General features: G+C 41.9%; 1 protein-coding gene across 4 annotated transcripts in view; it reads right to left on the bottom strand.

The window, feature by feature from the left end:
* ephb2b (eph receptor B2b) overlaps window positions 1–18842 on the bottom strand; it is a 134434-nt gene that overhangs the window by 67250 nt on the left and 48342 nt on the right. For all 4 annotated transcript variants that reach the window (XM_084348885.1, XM_084348883.1, XM_084348884.1 and 1 more), the window contains exons 2-3: window positions 18409–18488; window positions 7087–7771 (exon numbers count right to left, since the gene is read on the bottom strand). In XM_084348885.1, the coding sequence (XP_084205011.1) occupies window positions 7087–7771; window positions 18409–18488 (765 nt within the window). The remainder of the gene's footprint in view (window positions 1–7086; window positions 7772–18408; window positions 18489–18842) is intronic.

Below are 18842 nucleotides of genomic sequence, written 5' to 3' on the forward strand. Positions count from 1 at the left end.
AGAGGGATTCCTGTCTTTAACAGTGAGCCCGATTGTTTCTCATCTTTTATCCAGGCAGATGCTTGATCCATCAGCCTCCCTTACCCTAGAGAGCGGCTTGAATCCTCTAGCAGGACGCGAGTCGAGGACATCTGAGAGAGCGTGCATGGGGATGTTTTGACAAAGCCCTGGCCTTGTCTCTGATGAGAAAAGAGAGGCACGTCTGGAAGGATCTCTATATACTGCACCACTCTCATTTCCTCAGTGTCAGTACAGTCCAAGGCGAATTCATCATGAATAAAACCATGAGGTCTCAGGGTTGTCACCCGGCTTTGCTCTCATGGAGAAACACCAGAAATCTGTCTGTGGTCATCAGGCTGTCTGGTATCTCGGGGCTCAGGGTGAGACAGGGGTAGGTGTTACAAGCAAGAACCAGACCTGCAGGAAGCCTCTACAGTCGAAGAGATGACCAATAATGTAGAAAAAAAAAGAGACGCTGGGATTATAAGAGGTCATGCTGTCTGAATTTGAGATTCAATAGATGGTGTGGGATAATGAGGAGTGTGACAGAGGGGCATATGGAGCACAGAACGACATGTGCAAAAACATGTGGAAAACGTTTACAGGCTTAACAGGCCATGATCTTTGAGTTCAGGGAAATTCGCAGGGATCGCAGGTCACGTTATCACATCCGCATATGATGGATGTGCTGTGAAAATGAGGATGATTAAGTGTATGTCTGGGTATACAAGGTTGCTGTGTGTGCACAGGATTGCATACTGTATGGTAGTGTGTTCCAGTTTGTGTACTTCAATGTAATTTGTGCATTCACTCAAGGCTGGGGGATATTGCCTTAAAATATTATCGCAATAAGGGGTGTTGCTATCTCGCGATAATCCTAATAATACATATATGATAATATCATGTGAAAAATCCATCAATCCAATGCAATGTTCAGCCTTGTGCGTCTTTGTTTGAGTTTATCTGGTTGCCTTTTGACTTGTCACTGAGTGTAATTGTTCCTTCTGTACACTTTTTAAAAGTTACGGTTCCAGACTCCCTCTATCCCATAACACTTGTATTTTGAGGCTTTTTGATGAAAACAAACAAAGTTAAAGATAGCTTTGATAGGTAGCAATTTATTTTTAAATTTCTATCAATATTGCGATAATATTGTTATCCTGACTTTGAATTTGTTATATCCTAATTGCAATATTTTTGGACTTCAATGAAGAATTAAATGACATATATCTCTATATTTTGAAATCTCCTCAAAAGCACTTCAAAAATGTTAGGACTGGGCGATAAAAAAACAAACAAACATTATTTTTGACCCTTGGTTTCTAAGAAGATGCCAGCTCGCCAGAATGGCAATATTTTGGGTCTTAAGCGGGAGAAAATGGTGAGCAAAGGGATTTGAATGACACTACAAGTCATCTTTGCCAAAAGACAATAATATCGTCTATCGCAATATTTGGGTGGGACAGTATCGTGATATAAAATTTTGGATATCGCCCTAAGCATATCAGTAATGTGGATATTATGACTAAGTCTGTAAAGACAAGTATGGTATGGTATGGAACAGTCTGGTAAGTTCAGAAAATGACATCACTTCACTGTAATGCAGCCTTTAAAACCAGGAAAAGACAACACGGACCATATCACAATAAAATAAAATCTAAGACCATATGTAGTCCAATGTCACGAATAACGATATAAGAGACAGATAGACTAACCAGCCTAACATTTTCTACATTGTTCTGTATGTTAGAAAGACTGTATGTGTGCTCAATTTAGGGCTTCTCTTCCCTTCCGCTCATTAGAGGCTCCACCACTTGTTTTCTCCTTCTCTTTTGCTCTATGGACGTGTGCAGGGTGCAGAACAAACAGAGAAAAAGAAGACAGAGAAGAAAAGCACCTGGCCATACTGAAATCCCATCATAGTGAGGAAGAGGGAATAAAGGCTGCTGAATGTTCCCTGGGGCCTCTGCGGACAGAATGACACGTCTTGGAGCTCGCCTGTTTGCCTCCTGCTGTTACAACATCCTCCACTGTGTACACACCAAAGACCCTCTATCAAGTAAACATCACACACCCGTTATGGGGTCTAAATGAAAAGATCAGTAATGGAAATTAAGTGATATTGCCCATGATGCAGGAATTAAGTCATTCTGTCTATGATGCCATTTAACAGACAAATGTTGCAGTAATGAACATCTGTTCAGGAGCTCATCTGTATTCCTTATGCTTAACTAAACGGCTCCTAACTGCAGCCGAAGCAGCCATCAATCTGGGAGAGTAAGTGTGGCTTTTACTTTAACATAATATTGTGTGAATGCCTATTGTGTAGGCAGACTGTTGACATTTTGGTCTCCCTCTTTCCCTTTTTCTAATTCTCTCCCACTCTCCCTTCTTTCTCTGTTACTGCAGCCCAGTGCAAACCTTCCTTCATCTTTGTTTGCACAATGCACAATGCAGCAGAAGCCTTGAGGGGGTGTGTTTGTTTTGTTTTGCTTTGTGTCTTGTTCCAGCGCAGAAGGACAGTCATCCAGTCATCAGCGTGGCTGTTCCCCCACGTGCACTGTTAGTCAATTAGAGCTGCCATTAAAGACGGAGGCACCCAGGGAAATAAAGGCAGCGGCGTGGATTTGTCTGTGCTACGCTGATTTCCACTCTTAAACCCTCTCCAGACGAAAAGACTGCAATAATTGGGATTCTGACAGTGGGTTAGGGGGACTCATTTCCTGGCTTCGCCTCCTCCCCTCTCTTCTTTTCCATGCAATCATGTCTATCCAATCATGTCTGCCCAGGACCTACCTTTGCACTCGATCCCCCTAACTCTCTTTATCTACAAACACATTTGGCTGAAGAATTACTGAAGCTTTTCCTTCTTAATCTAATTGCTCTGAGTGCAACTGCAGGAACCTCACTTCCACAGCCACTGATGCAGACCTCACCAAGACACTGGCATGAAAAGAGGTGCTAGTGTTGTTCCGATTCTCCACACTGTGACCTAAAAATGCTTATTAATCATGTGACTTACTGACCCGCTCTGCTGGTTCAGCAGAATTTGCCATGACCGTTACAAACATACAGTATCTGAATCTTTGAGTAGTGTCACTGCCTGTGAGTGTGGAGGCATATTTCTCTCAGCATTATTTCCACTGCACACAAGAAGAGTGTACACAGTTGCACCGTTTCATCCACTGTCATGCTTTTTGATGTTATGTGTTGATTCGTATCCCAGCAAATCTAGGCCACGCAACCACTGCTTGTTTTACAATGTTTTTCTCCTCTTCTGTCATTTACAAAAATATAACCCAAAGAAGAATCAAGCTGTTAGCATCGCTGTGACAAATTGTCTGCCATCTAAATCTTCACTGCTCTATAACACGAGCCACGCTCCCATAGTCGAGACCCTTGAACCCACAATAGCATGGGGTTAGATGATCAGATTACAGTGAAAAAGCACACATGGCCATTGTTAAGGCAGTTTGCAATTCCACCCCTGAACATGGCTCTCATTGTGCCCCACTGAAGAGAATGCTTTTCATTCTCGAGTGAACAGCAAGGGCAAACAGGACCTCATGTGTCTCTGTGGTGCATCATCTCCTCAAGGCTCTGAGGGGATGAGGGATCTCTATTTTCAGGTCTGTCTCTGCTGAAAAGCCCTGGTGTGGTTCCTTTACTTCTTAGAGAGGAAACTTAATCTCACTTGTAAGACAATCAGAGAGAAAAAGACCTCGGCAATTTGATGTAAGCACCCCCTTCTACTGTCAATATTTTGACAGATTTCATGACAGCGTAATTATTTGCCGGGATCCCTGCCAAGGATTTAATTGTTACATGCGTAATTACACGTTTAGTTGCGGAGATGTTGGAACAAAGCATCGGTTGCGTTATTAATACCACAGTACAAATAGTCGCTTTCATCTTGGCTGCTTTACGCTCTCTCTGTGGCTCCATAATCCAGCTATGAAAGAGGATATCTAACAACCCCTCCGAGGGCACCTCTCACAAATCAATTCATTACCCCATAATATCGGCAGGCAAAGGAGCATCTTTCATAGATCAATTCATTATCCAACTTCTGGCAGTTGAAAGGCACTGACTGACCACAGTTTCGAGCACTGATATCAGCTTTCAGAGTTTAGGAAGATGACTAGGGAGCGGACCGACTGGTGGCAGCCTTCCATCAAAAAGGGCTTCTGAACAATGGGGGAACCGCAGAACAACATCCTTTTTAACTGTAATGGATTTATTTTCTTTCTCGGTTAAAATACACACTCCCCCGTTGTTTGCACTGACGCTCATAACTATTGTATGGAGCCATAAAAATCCATCTCCATGCGAAGCGTTTTGCTGCATTCCACAGCTGCACTCACAGATAATGCATTCTTTTCATGAAGCTTTAATATTCAGTCACCGCATCGAGTGATCAGGGAAGGCCAAGTGGCACAGAGGACGGTCAAAATCTGTCCGTGTGCACGTACTGTATGTGTGTTTCTGCCAGTGTCACTGTGGCTTGTCTCTGAGCCCTGCAGCGCTCAAATCTACAACACTCACGACTGCAGGGGGTGATGAAGGAGAAAGCATGCAGTCAGTGAAGCTTTACTTCTTTTCGAGCTTAGGTAAAACAGCCAGTGTACAGCTGGTGCATTGGCCAGAGAGGGAAGGTGAAATCATCAAAAAGTCTCATGCCCAGCGGTGTGAGGATGTAACAGAATCAACATGCTTTCCCTGTTGAACTGACAGCATTTAATTGTATAATCTTGTTTAGCACAAAAAATACCATGACATGATGAGGACGCCCCTGAGATGTTCCAATCCACCACATGCAGCGAATTACATGTGGGTCAAATAACAAGCAGATTTGTGTAATTATGAGGGGATGTGGATTCAGAGTAGCTTGCAACAGCAGAGTAGCTGTCTTCAAATGCCTCTTACTGGCCTGTATTCCTTGAGGAGGAGCTGGTGCTGGTCCTCATTAGTAGTCATTGAATGGGGCCTGGCAGTGTTTGTGAGGCAGCACCCATCACGTTTCCCCTCCCAGCACACAGACACTGGGGGATGTGTTGTAATTACAGGCCCGCATAAGAGAGGCAGCAACACACCGATCTAAAACGCAGGTGGGTGGTTTGTTGTGCTGGGCAGGAGCAGCACGGCTCCAGTCTGCAGGCTACACGCTGTCGTGCTGTTTCCAGTGATCAAGATCTCTAAGCACGTTGACCAAATACCACCTGCCAGAGTGAGGATAGGGCATAGCGCAGGTAAATGTTGGGTACATTGATGTTTTGAGAAGCCAAAATCGATTCGCCTGTGAGGGATTCAAATTGATGGGAAAATGCAGGCAATTTTGAAAAATATCCTCTTTGTCCTTATGGACAGAAGGAGGCATTCAACCAAGAAAAGGTCAGCACACAAATTTTACAGATTGAAAACTGTTGCTCACATTTTCTTTGAATTTCCTCTGTAAATATGCAGACATGCTTCTCAGTTGGGAGAGGCTGCAATGTTTTTATATTAGTTTTATTCTAGGGACGATTATTTTCATCAGCGATTAGCCTGTTGATTACTTCCTGGTCTATAAATGCCAGAAAAAGAAAATTGTGATAGTGTCACAACATAATGAGTGTTTCGCAAAGCCCAAGATGACATATTCACGTCTTGTTTTGTCTAGGGCTGCAGCTATCGAATATTTTAGTAATCGAGTACTCTCGGGCTGAAACGATTCCTCGAGTAATTCGAGTACCTCGAATACAAAAACATGGTCCGAGGATTTTTTTCTGCCTCGAGGAATCGTTAATTTAATTGTAGTTCAAGCGGCCGCACGGACTACTTTCAATGTGGCACAACGTGCTTACATCGTTTCAGCACACAAGGGAAGACCGGGGAAGAAAGGAGGAGGAGGAGGAAGCGGACGTACAGGTGTTTGACTGAGGGAGCGGGAAAATGGCCGAGGCGAGGAGAAATAGCGACGATGAAACAGAAGAAAAAGGCGATAAAAAAAGACAGAAAATGTCGAAAGTGTGGGAGCATTTCCGACTGAAAAGAAAGGAGAACACTGTGACGTGTATTCGTTGTAACACGGCCTGCTGTTGTGGTATGCAAGGGCCGTGCTCCCACACTTTCGACATTTTCTGTCTTTTTTTATCGCCTTTTTCTTCTGTTTCATCGTCGCTATTTCTCCTCGCCTCTGCCATTTTCCCGCTCCCTCAGTCAAACACCTGTACGTCCGCTTCCTCCTCCTCCTCCTTTCTTCCCCGGTCTTCCCTTGCGTACGTGACGTAAGCACGTTGTGCCACATTGAAAGTAGTCTGTGCGGCCGCTTGAACTACAATTAAATTAACGATTCCTCGAGGCAGAAAAAAATCCTCGGACCATGTTTTTGTATTCGAGGTACTCGAATTACTCGAGGAATCGTTTCAGCCCGAGAGTACTCGATTACTAAAATATTCGATAGCTGCAGCCCTAGTTTTGTCCACAACCTAAAACTATTTAGTTTACAGTCATAGAGAAGTAAAGAAACTGGAAAATATTAACTCTGAAAGTGCGTTTGATGCTCTGTTTTACCTATAGAAAAAAAGACTAAAATCTGTATGTAACAGACTGGAGCTTTAATTATACAAGTGCTACAAGGACCACAGGAAGAAAAGTAATGAATAATTTGTTCCCTGACAAGCAGTCGTGATTTGGGACCAAAGACCTGTGATGAGCAACTCCTATTTTTTTATGGCTGCTCAGAAGAAAGAACCAAACTTAACATGTTCTGCAGTTACAACTTCAAAAGGCAGCAGTATTTTTACAGATCAAACCCTAACCAGAGTTATCATGTGACCTGCTGTATTCAGCAGTGTATTTCAGCAAGGGGGGATGGAAATATGGTGATGGCTTGAGCTGAATAATCTATTCACAGAATGTATACCTTCCATCATGTTTTTTTAATACATGACTGTATATCAGTAGCTTATACCATCAAATGAATGGGAATTAATAGATTCCCCGGAACAGCTTACAGTGAGTGCACTACCAGACATAAACACTGTATGGATTGTATCCTTATGTGTTTGGATTACTCTGTTATGAATCATTAGGCTTAAAACATACCTCGACAAACAGTCCCGTTCTCCACAGCCTCGTTCCCAGCTTTGCACATGCAGCGTCCGATGGGTACCATCCACTCTCCGTCTCCATTGCAGTACAACTTAATGGGCACGTCCACCTCCTCTGCGTTAGGGATGCAAACACCTCTTGCAGCCACCAGGGAGGTGCTCTCCGCTCCTGAGAGTGTCTCCTGGAACAACGCCCCGTTCGTGATGATACGAGGGCACTTCCGGTAAAAAACGCGAACAGCGATGAGGGACATACAGCCACCGTAGTCCTGGAACGCCAGGTAGAAGCCGTTTCGTGACACAGGACCGAAGCTCCTGACCTCAGTGTTGATCTTCATCACTCTGCCACCGAGGTCCACCTGGGAGAAGCTCTCGTCTGCTGCTATGGTGTCAACTTTGATCCAGGGGTTCTCCATCCATGCTGGGGAGGTTCTGGTGGCTGTGTCGGCATCAGATTCATAATAATAGAGGTTAAACGTCTCTTTACAGGAGCCAGGCACGTTAGGAATGCTACTGCAGTCCCTCACAGAGAACTTCATCTCCACGTGGATCCTCTGAGCACCACGACGCCGGATGTACTTTGTCCGTACCCAGTTGTTCTGATTGTTGTCGAAAACATTGCAGACCTGGTACGTCCGGATGGTGTTCATGTTTTCATCATAACCGCTCACCTCCTCCCACTGTGGGCCAAGGACAGACATAAACACATTTACATTTGAATACAGAACACAAAACAATCGGCAACTGAGGAAAACAGTTAACCTGATTCATTCAATTAAGTTCAATTCAGCTGTAAAGCAGTAAATGGTCTACATGTTTTCTATTAATATATACTGTCATAAAGCCCCGCTGATACCTATTTTGCAGCAATAACAAGAATGTTTTCATGCTCACTTTATGATGCTTTGATTACTGGGCGTAATCAGCTTAAGGCAATATTTTGATTAAATTGATTACACGGTGTAGGGAAACAAAATACCTCTAATAACCCAGTTTGCATGGATGCATTAGATGAGACTAAAGGAGCAAATGAAAACCAGCCTTTCCACCATGTTCTCCCATTTCCTGAGGTAATATTGGTATAATAAGAAGCCTACTTACAGGTTACCTACTGCGACCCCACTCCAATTTGTTAACACAATTAAAAGTAGTTGTTTTATATTAATAGGATGGGGATTGACTTATTTTGATGAGACAACATGTTAGTGTTCACTATTTGAAGCTTATGTGTTACATGACTTTCAGAAATCTGAATTGTGCAGTATTTTAATCTATGAGAACCAGCTGCTCTGTGATTACTGAATGAGTTGCAATTTTAGGGACATTTTTAAGACCTGATTGTGTAAATCCATCAAAGGAGGGGTTGTCTTTATGAAGTTGTTACTTAATGTAAAACTGTACCTGGATTAAAGCGTCAGTTTGCCTTTTTTCTAATCTTTAAAAAACATGTAGGGTAGTACAAGCTGAAATATAGTTTTCATTTCATTCATTTTTTTTTTTTACATCAAGCTAAATTTATAGGAGGTAGAATAACAATTATTTTTTGGGATGTATGAACCCTTCTTTGTACAGGCGGATAGCTTTGATGTTTACCAGGGAAACCATTCACATCCTGTAATGCTTTAAGAGAAACGGGAGACATGACATGGAGTCACTTGAATGCAGCAGAGAGGTTCTGGTTTATGTGATAGTGTGTCCTACTTTTTTTATTGTGTCTTAATAGGACACATTCATAGCACATACTGTAATGTGTTATTGACATTGCAGTGAAAGATCTTTTCACTGCAGTGACGCACTGAGGTAACATGACATGAATTTTCCACTATCAAAGTCATACTAAACTGGCATAATCGTATTACACAGGTAATCATATAAAGAAAAATCAAGGGGGCAAATTTCTCTCCAGGTTTTCAGGGTATTCTGTTCTACTTCAAAGGCCACATATTGTGCACCAGTTTGAGCGCTCGCTCTGTCTGTACAGACTCCAGATGCAACCTCTGTGGTTTTCCTGCCCCTTGGCCATGGATCAGACCAGATTTAAACACCATGCGCTCTAACCACCAAGCAGGTCATGACCTTGACCTCAACATCTCAGCCAAAGAAAGAAACCCTGTTCTCAACCCCCAAGAGCCACTTTGCATCAGCTGCACCGTCCACTGCTCCAACCGCTCTGCCTCCCCCCTTCACTCTTCACTTCACAGCTGATATAATTTCTCAAATTAGTGCCCACTTAGTGAGGATTTTGACAGATTTTGACGGGTTGGGAGAAGAAAGTCACCCTCTTGTTGCAAACCGGCGCTCTATCAAACACTTTCTGACTAATTAGAACAGCTTTGGTCCTTAATTCCCATGTCCTAATTAATCACTGCGCGTGTGATGCTGGCTTGACCCAAACCGAAAACCATCAGAGGAGCCAACCTAAACAGAAAAGACTGATGTTCAGCCAATAATAATAATAGTAATGAGGACAAAGAGAAAGCAGCTTAACAGCAAAAACTTTAGAAGAACTTTGTTATCTGAACCTTACTTCTCAAAACTGGGCCTGTAATGACAAACTCTAAGAGAAGTACTGGCAATTTAGCTCAGTAAATTACAATTTTGATCATAAAGAATATCAGAGTACATTTGAATGCAAGTTTAACTCTACTGTTGCATCACATCAAAGTGAGGCAGTGTGGTCAGATTTAAACTCACAAAAATTAAGCAATTATTACATGATTGTACAAGCCAGAGGTTCTTGGGGGTATGGTTAAAGGATAAATCTGTCTTTTGGCCCATACTGGCAGACATCATCATCGCAGGTCATGAGCAGCCATTGACCTTCCCACTTGTTGAGGAGCAGTGGGGAGGCTGTGGGCCAATTAAACAAGAGCGGACAGTCCGCTTCTACCGAGCACAGAGCGTTGGACAATTGCAGTTTAATAAAATGAATGTGGAGACAGGTGGGGGTTGCTGCTAATGAGGGATGCAGACAGGAGAAACTGCAGGGGAAAGTGTTGGCAGTGATGTGGGGGGAAGGGTTGAGCCAGGCTAAAAGAGACCCCAAACAAAATGTGTTTTGATGGAGGGCCCCTTTTTGTCCTGTCATGGCCTCTTTGCCCCGCTTTCATCACAGCCAGTGGAGGGAAGCAAATGGGGCATAATAAGAGCCTAACGATCAAGCACAGAGTGTGAAATTAGAAGAAACGTCTTCATTTTCACAGCTCTTTCCCCTGGCTCTTTACACAGAGTGCGGTAAAAGGGTGGTCATGTGTTTTAAGTACGAAAGGTGGAGGTAACCCTGGTGGTGGATGTCAAGATGGATTAGTTATACGGGATGAGCGGCCCTCGGAGGGTGATGGAAACAAAAACTCCAGCTTATCCTATCGAGATCCTGTTGCATTTGAAAAAATGTTGTTTTTCTTGTTCTCTGAGAGTGGAAATCAACAGCCATAGGGCTGAGTGCACTGACTCGTGCATTGCTATAACATAAAATCAAGAGATGTTTAAGAACAGAATGATCAAAGGCATTTTCCTAAAGGCAAACCAAATATTATCAAGACATAATTTGCATTTGTGAAATATTTGGGGTTGTTTTTTTTCTCGAAGTTATTAGACTGTGAGACTTCAAGGTAAATAATAAGCAATGGGTTCTTTCATGCTACACCGGATGTGGATGTGCTTCCTACCTCCGAGAACACACAGAAATATACTCTCACGATAAAAAACCAATGATGTGAAACAGACCGCTCGACTGGCTCCAAACAAAAAGACGCTCTTTTATGTTTTAATTGCTCTCGTTGGGGTCCTGAGTCTAATAATCCTGGCTTGAATAGTGTTAGCAAATAATTTTGAGTGTTTACTTTAACCTGCAGGGTGTTACCTATCCATTATCCCAAGGAGACCAAAACAAACACTAGCATCCGCATATTTGATGCCTCAGGTCTACAACCGTTACCCGAAAGTCAGTTGTTCCATTTATGGCCTTTGCGACGATTCCTATACATAATGAAACCACACTGTACAGTGTATCTGTCTGATAAGAGTGCACACCTGTTGTTTAGATAATGCATGTTGGATTTAGATCAAACAGTCTGTGTGTAACTGCCTTTGTACTGCTCCCAAAACAAATTCCTGCACATTTATCATCCTGCCAGTTAAACTGATTATCAAAGTTTTCAACTGTTGCTGGGCCTTCTCTGCTTTATTAATGAAACTACGTTCCCACTCCAGCCTTGGGTCCACTAACTGGAGAGACTGTAATTTATATTATGCTCGAGCAGCAGCCCTGAGAGACAAACGCCCTGCACAGAAAACCTGTCTGAAGTGAATATAGATTGCGGTGGTTAGACTGTGGCAGGGCCAGTAGAAACTACTATATTTCAGCTGCTCCTCTCTTCCTCTGGTGTTATACGAGGTGCTACAGTTCAGTGACGCTCACTGAGAATGAGTTTCAGAATCGATATCTCCTCTGCCACTCCGGGAGAGAGACAGAAAAGTTCAGCTGACCTGTACTCCATATGTCTCCATGGCAGTGAGGCTCTGCTTTATCTGTAAAGCCAAGCGGAACGCACTGCCGAGGCTGAATTATAGACTGGAGTTGCCTCTACAACTGACTGAGAAGAGCTTTTTTGCTTCATTCACAAGTTGAAACCATGAAATACATCAAGTTGTCCTTGAAGCTCTTTGTAACAAATAATTACAGAACTCCTCTGCAGGAGCTACTGTACACTGTCCATTTTACACTTACATCCCGTCCATGTCACTAGCATTTTAATCTAAATTGCTTTACAGTAAGCAAGCACATAAGGTGTCAGTGTTTAATGCTCATCAACACACAAGTCATGTATTTGTATACAGACCTTAATCACAGTTATAGCCTTAAGGCGACTGACAACCGCCACGTTGACTCAAAAGATAAAATCAACAACTTCCAAACGTTATTCCTACAGTATATAAAAACAAGGCTAAACTCCAACTAAGTCCTTCTTTAAAACAGAGGAGGAAGCCTTGAATTCACCTCATGTTGAAGGATATTGACTTTCAAGGACAATCCTGCAAGCATCAGTCCAGACACAGACACATAGCTTTTGATATCTCACACTGTTATATCGCTTTGTTGGAATTCATACTGCAAGCAGCACAATCAAGTTGTCAGAATTTTCAATTTCCTGTACATCTATGCAACCGGGAAAACTTAGCCAACATGCAGACGGTCAATAAGTTTGTTGGCTGCAAAAAAGCCGACCACAACTACACTTCTCATGACCACAGGTCGTCAACACCCAGGCAAATTTCATGAAAAATAGATCCGTCTGGCAAACGCAAGTGGAAATGTTGTTGATGGTCGGTGCATACAAGGCTGTTTGAGTGACTGTAAAATTGTTATTTGGAAGACTAAAGGAAGAATGATTCCAGAAACAAATGACTACATCTATTACTGCACCCATCACTGGGGTCAACTGTAATCTGAGATGGAATTCAGATTAACATCCGTCCTGAGTGATCGGATCAAGTGGACAGCTCTAAGTCCGTCAGTTCACGCCTGGCTTTAACATGCTTCTCGAGTGACCACACATGATCGGATCTCACTTCCTCGCTCTACATGCAAATAAGCACACAGATGACTGAAACAAACGGACACAATGTTTTTTCATGAAGAAAGAAATGTGTGCATGTATGTAACGTTGGCTGAATGTACAAGACGGCTATAAGGTCATAAAGTTGTTCCTTGCTCAATAGCTCACAAAATTTAGCAACTTTTTGAGGGATTCTGGGAACTTCCTCAAGTGGCGACAAAGAATTAGCCTATATTATGGTATATTTATACAATTTACATGTTAACTGTCATTAAAAATCAGTTGAAATAGTGTACAAACAGCTTTTGGGAGGTATAATGCATTTTAGACATGGAAGGCAGGCTGATATAGCAAAGATGCAACAAGCTGACACTTTTTACATGGAAATAAACAACTTAATGTATTGCATTTAGTGCCGAATTCACAAGAAGGCTTGAATGATTTAGAATTTGCTGTAGTCATTTTGCAAAGTTTGCTTTTTATGTTCCAGCTCACTCAACAACTCTCAAACTTAAGCAATTTGTAAGGGAGTCTGGGGATAACAGACAGTGTGTACACAACATCTGCTGCGAACATTAGCAGAATAAGAAAGGCCAACACAAAATTTAAATTACACTGAACTAAATGGAAATCAGACGGTAACATTCTGCCTGTTGTTTTAGCTTCTTCTGGTTTCACAGAGGACATCAGTTGAGGAGGCGATCCTTCAGTGTGGCCCAGGACACTTACTGTAGAGCTCTCCATGTGAGATCAGATCACTTAGGTTGAATGTTTCTGTGAAGGCCTTTAAAGGGTTTTCTTTATAGCTCTTATATTCTATTGCAACCTTTTTGTTATCATACGTCAGTTCTTTATTGTAGATAACGACAAACAGCACTGAACACTGTGTATAACTACAGTACAAGTCTTACAATTAAAGCTATAGCTGCACAAGACAGCGGTAAACGGCCTGTCCTACGACCCACAAGTGGTCAGAACAGAGTGACACATCAGTCAAGTGTGAACACGCTGTCAGAACACTCAAAGATTAAATGGTTTCATTGTTTTGACATAACAAGAACTGTGTATTTATCACGTCTTGTCATTACAGTGTTTGAATTAACCTGAACTAGCTTCACGATCCGGGGCCACATTACATATCACTGCTCTTTCCTTGACAGAAGTAAATAAATTATTCACACAAAAGCAGGGAGAGAGACCCGCTGGAAAACTCTCGAGGCGCAGTCGCCCCATTTGCAGTTGTGGGAAATCTGTCAGAGTAAGAGTGCCTTCCCTCGAGGGACAGAGGACAAATGACACCCACTCTCTGCATTCAATTACTACGAGAGAGGCCATGGGAGCCAAATCCTGCAGGAGACCGGGCTTCATAGAAAGGAGAGTCTCACACACACACAGACTTAAGTAGAACTGTCTGCTGCAGTCAGCTCCAATTACCACTGTCCACTACTAATGCACAACATGTGAAACGAGAAGAACAATTCCATCTTGTGCCGCCATTCCACAACGTTACATGTGGATTGTGTTTGCATATTTCTTTGCATTACTCCTAAAATATAATTTCACAGACCTTAATTGTGATTCAGTCACAAATTAGTGGTCACTTCAAATCCCAATGAGTCCAATACAATGAAATATGTTCGACAAATTACTTGTACTGTAAAGAGAGAGAGAGAGACTATGATGTTGGTCCGCCGCACATGCCCACAATTACATATAAACAACCTCAATCTTATTCCAAAGGAATTCTAATACAATATCGAACGTCTTTGATCACAGGAAACTGATTTGTTTCGAAACATTTTGCAGCATGCCTCCCTGCACAACTCTCCTGCTTTCTGTGTCCCCGATTGACACTAGATATATCCTGGTACAGTGCATTATGACACATCCATAATGATAACCTCACCCACACACACACCACCTCATTATGTTCTCCGCCTATGCAGGAGACCTCAGCCTTCCTTCCACAGTAGCTCTGTGTGCTCCCTGCGGCCGTAAGTCTAAATGGCTGCTGCTGTTGTCAGGTCTTGAGGGCAGGAGAGAGAGCAGGTCAGGAGGTCTGACCTGATGTTCACACGTCTCTCAGCTCCACTTGAGACGGACACACTGACCACTTAACCCTGCTCTTCTAGCAGGCTATACATTAGCTCCATGTCACAAAGCAGATTCTCAATGGGTCACGATCTCTGAGTAATTTTACATTGTTGTTTAATTAGTATCTTTGCAAATGTTGAGTTTACATATGAAGCAGTAGTAGTTCACATTGCAAAATATGTAACAATAATACAATAATGTTATTACACTTGTAATATGTGTGCACTTGGGGTTAAATCTTCACAAAGTTACTCAGAGGAACAAATCTACAAACCTACTGACTGTATCAGTGGGTTTGCCTTCCCGTTAGGGTGGAGTGAGGCATGCGATACCAGAATCTCTCAGCGTTAGTCAGAGAGGACGGTAAACTTCTTAAACGGCCCCAGGATAAATGCTGGTTTGGTAAATAAAACACTAGTTGTCGGTATTGCTATCAAGAATAATGAAGATGTCTTGCACATCTGGCTCGGGGACAACATAAGTCTGGCTGTCATTTTACATAATTAAAAGGAAGAACGGCCCGGCTACACAAAGAGAGGGTTATAAAACTTGATTTACAGAAGCCGAACTGTAACATTGTTTTACACAAATCACTTCCAAAATCCTACTGTAGAAAGTTGGTTTTACAGCTGTGCTTGAGGAAGTTTCTTATGATAATACTTTGATAGTCGACATTCAGATATGCTGTAAAAGACTGAAATAACACCAACTGCCATAACATTTCTGACTTAATATCACACTGTTACTTGTTTGCGTTTCCATTGTGCCGCACAGTATCGCATGTCAAGTTAGGATATATTTCATGAAGCTATACAGAGTAGTGAAAGCCAACTGCTGGTGCGGCGCTCTGCTGGATGTTACTGATCCACCAGCTAAGCCCGTGAAGCCGTGCATATATGTGTGTAAGACAATAGCTTCTGTAAAGCACCTCTTGCTGTTATACTGAGAGGGAGCTCGAGCTCTGTTTCCACACCTGTTGCCCTGGGCCATAAGGGACAAGCTATCTCCATCGCTCTCACTCTGAGCTTTTCAATCGACTGTGCTTTTGACAAGCTCAGCCGTATCATCTTAAAAATTCAGTGCCCACGCTGATAAGGCCAACCTATACCTGACTAAATCCAGCGGCTTAGGGACTTGTTCGCATTTCACTGCACTCCTACAGAGGGATATAGCATAAATGCATACAGAGCTTTTCAAAAAGGAGCATAGAGTTATCTGAATTTTTAAAAAAAAGGAAATAGGAGCCGACATTTAAAGTCCTCACATTCAACCCTGATTCAAACCAACTGGGGATGCTGTGTAAGACAGATATGGAACACAATGTGATCATTTGCTGATCCTTTTAGACATATACTCAAAACCAAACATGTTTTATATCATCATTGAGTTTTGTAAATATACGCAGCCCAGTTACCAGGATATAATGTTGGAAGTTAACGTTTCTGCAAACCACAGACACATCCAAGGTTGACCAGACGTGGCATATCACGTTCACATTATATGGTTATTAGTGGACTTTCCCATCAGGAGGTGACGGAGAATGTAGTGCCAACAAGCCACAATGGCAACCAAAACCAGGTGTTATTCATGGGAAGGTTGACCATCTCCAGCCATTTTTGTGACAACCAAAACAGGTATTTAAAGCCAAACCATGATGTTTTCCTCATCCTTACCAGGTGGTTTTTGTGCCTAAACCTAAGCAGAGCATAAGCACTGTGTTTTGACAAGTGACAGATGGAAAACTGAACCTAAACAAACGTAAAGTTGCAATATAAAGAAATGCTACATTTGAACTTATCTGTGGCTTTGCACAAATGTACTTAACTAACATTTATCTGGCAAGTGGGTTGATATATGCTAATTATTCTGAATTTGATGCCAGCAACATGTCTCAAGCAAGCTGGGACAGGAGCCACAAAAGACTAGGAGAGTTGTGGGATGCTTAAAAACACTTGTTTGGAACATTTCAAAGGTAAAGAGGTTGATTGGAAACAAGTGAGAGTATCACGATTGGGAATGAAAGGAGCGTCCTCAAAAGGCTCTGCTGTTCACAAGCAAGAATGGGGCGAGGTTCACCACTTTGTGATACATTTCTTAAAACCTAGTCAGTAAACACAGCTCGTTTGAAGTATTCTTTATTGCATTCTTTATTTTCGTTCTACACAATGTCTTTTTTGGAATCGGAGTTTGACTCTGAGTGAAATCAAATATGAAGATATTTGATTTGGAGGAGAAAACTACCACAGAATCAGGCAGTACGCCGCATGTTACTGGAACAAAGATGATTCTTAAAGAGCTTAGAGGTCTTTGGTTTGATGTTTGGACCTTAATTTTACCTCCTTTTGGCCAGAGAGGGCATTTTCACTGCACAAAATAGTTTGCAACAGTGACCTTAATATTCAACTCTTTTAGTTTGAAGTTTCTACTTAGTATTAAATCTGATTATGAAATGTGGGTTGAGTAAATGTTTTGCTGAATCCAACATTCTGCTGAGATGAAAGGAAGATGTGATGTAAACTGTCTTTGGAGTCGGTATGTGTGTGTAAGCTCTCTCTTTTCAGATTGGATCCAGAGCTGGCAGAAGAAGAGGAAACCCGGCGTCTCTTTGCTTTGGTATTGATTGTAGGAATTAGCAGAGAGGAGACAACGTAGCCTCAGGTTGGGAGAGATGAAGTTGTCCTAAATTTCTGCTGTTTAACTTTGATGTTGTATCATGGAACTGTTGGAGGCCAGCTCTCTTTACTGCCTTCTTTTTTAGTGCAGAGAGACACAGCATGATAAAGTATAATTCAAACCATCTTTAATACAAACCACAGAAGCATAAATAATTGAATAAAATCGGCAGTGGTTTTTTGAAATGCACCAGCAAATAAGTCTACAACATTTTTTCTCTCTTCTGGACTCATTCTAAGAAGTCTAAATCTTGTGGTGGGGAAAGAAGTGAAGGAGACTGAGACTCTGGTTTTGGCTGGCTTTAAGTGGGCCTGGCTTGCATGTGGCTAGGAGGAACCGATGCCCTGGCAAACCATGTGGAAATACTGTGCATCAAACACCAACAGGACCCAGTTAACACATAGCTTCTAGCCTGGCATATGAACACACGTATTTAGCTTTCAGTTTATAGTTGTTCATTCTTACTGTTGTTTGTCATGAAGCAGAAAGTTCAAATCAGGTTAAAATGAACAAATGCAGATAAGTTTATGGAATAGAAAAATTGGCTGGTGTATATTATAATGTAGGAGTTAAAATATATTGAAATTCTGTCGAACTATGTTTAAAGAAAAAGAGAAAGCATCCACTCTTAAATTACTCTTTTTTTTTTTCTTCAAAAGTCTTATGATGTGGAGATTATAGGCCAAAAAAACATTGTCAAATTTAAATTGGCAGTTTTTTTGGGGGGGGGGGCAATTGAGCTCACTCTGGGAACCAGACTGGCTCAATAAATGATCCTTGACCTTGAAGTGTGAAACCAAAACACAGCCAGAAATAAAATTTTCATGGAGGACTGAGCAAATTTACACATTAGCTGCACTTTTACATCTAACAAAAGAAAGTTCCGGTGAAAATGTCCTAAAATTACTTGCAATTAAAGTGTTGCTTAAATAATTTAATTAAGTCTTCATTATGAGAGGCATATCATAGCAAAAGTAAAGCTTGTCACTTACGCTATTGTCACTGGACCCTGACACGGGGTAGACCGTCCAGCCGAGCTCCGCTGTGGCTGTAGTGGAGTCCATGAGTGTCTCTGTGGAAAGAAGTAAGGAGAGACGGTGGTCAGATAATCTCCTGACAACATGAAAACGTTGCTGCGGTTCAGTGGAAACCACTTGAGTCATACAAACATTTTGAGAGGAAGAGTATATGTTTGCTCTATAAAATGTCAGAAAACAGAGTCACGTCCATTGAGAAACTCCAGCGCCTAATGTGACGGCCTTATCTTTTGTCCAGCCAACAGCTGAGAACTCAAATTCAAAACGTAAAATGAAAAAAAGAAGAAAAAAAAGCACAGCAATAACAATAACAAAATCAAATTTTCATAAAAAAATTTAGGTACAGAATATAAGCAAAGAGACATCATATTTGTGGTTTTAAAAGGGTT

Source organism: Pagrus pagrus, assembly GCF_965226575.1.
Source record: "Pagrus pagrus genome assembly, chromosome: 3".
NCBI classification, from domain to species: domain Eukaryota; kingdom Metazoa; phylum Chordata; class Actinopteri; order Spariformes; family Sparidae; genus Pagrus; species Pagrus pagrus.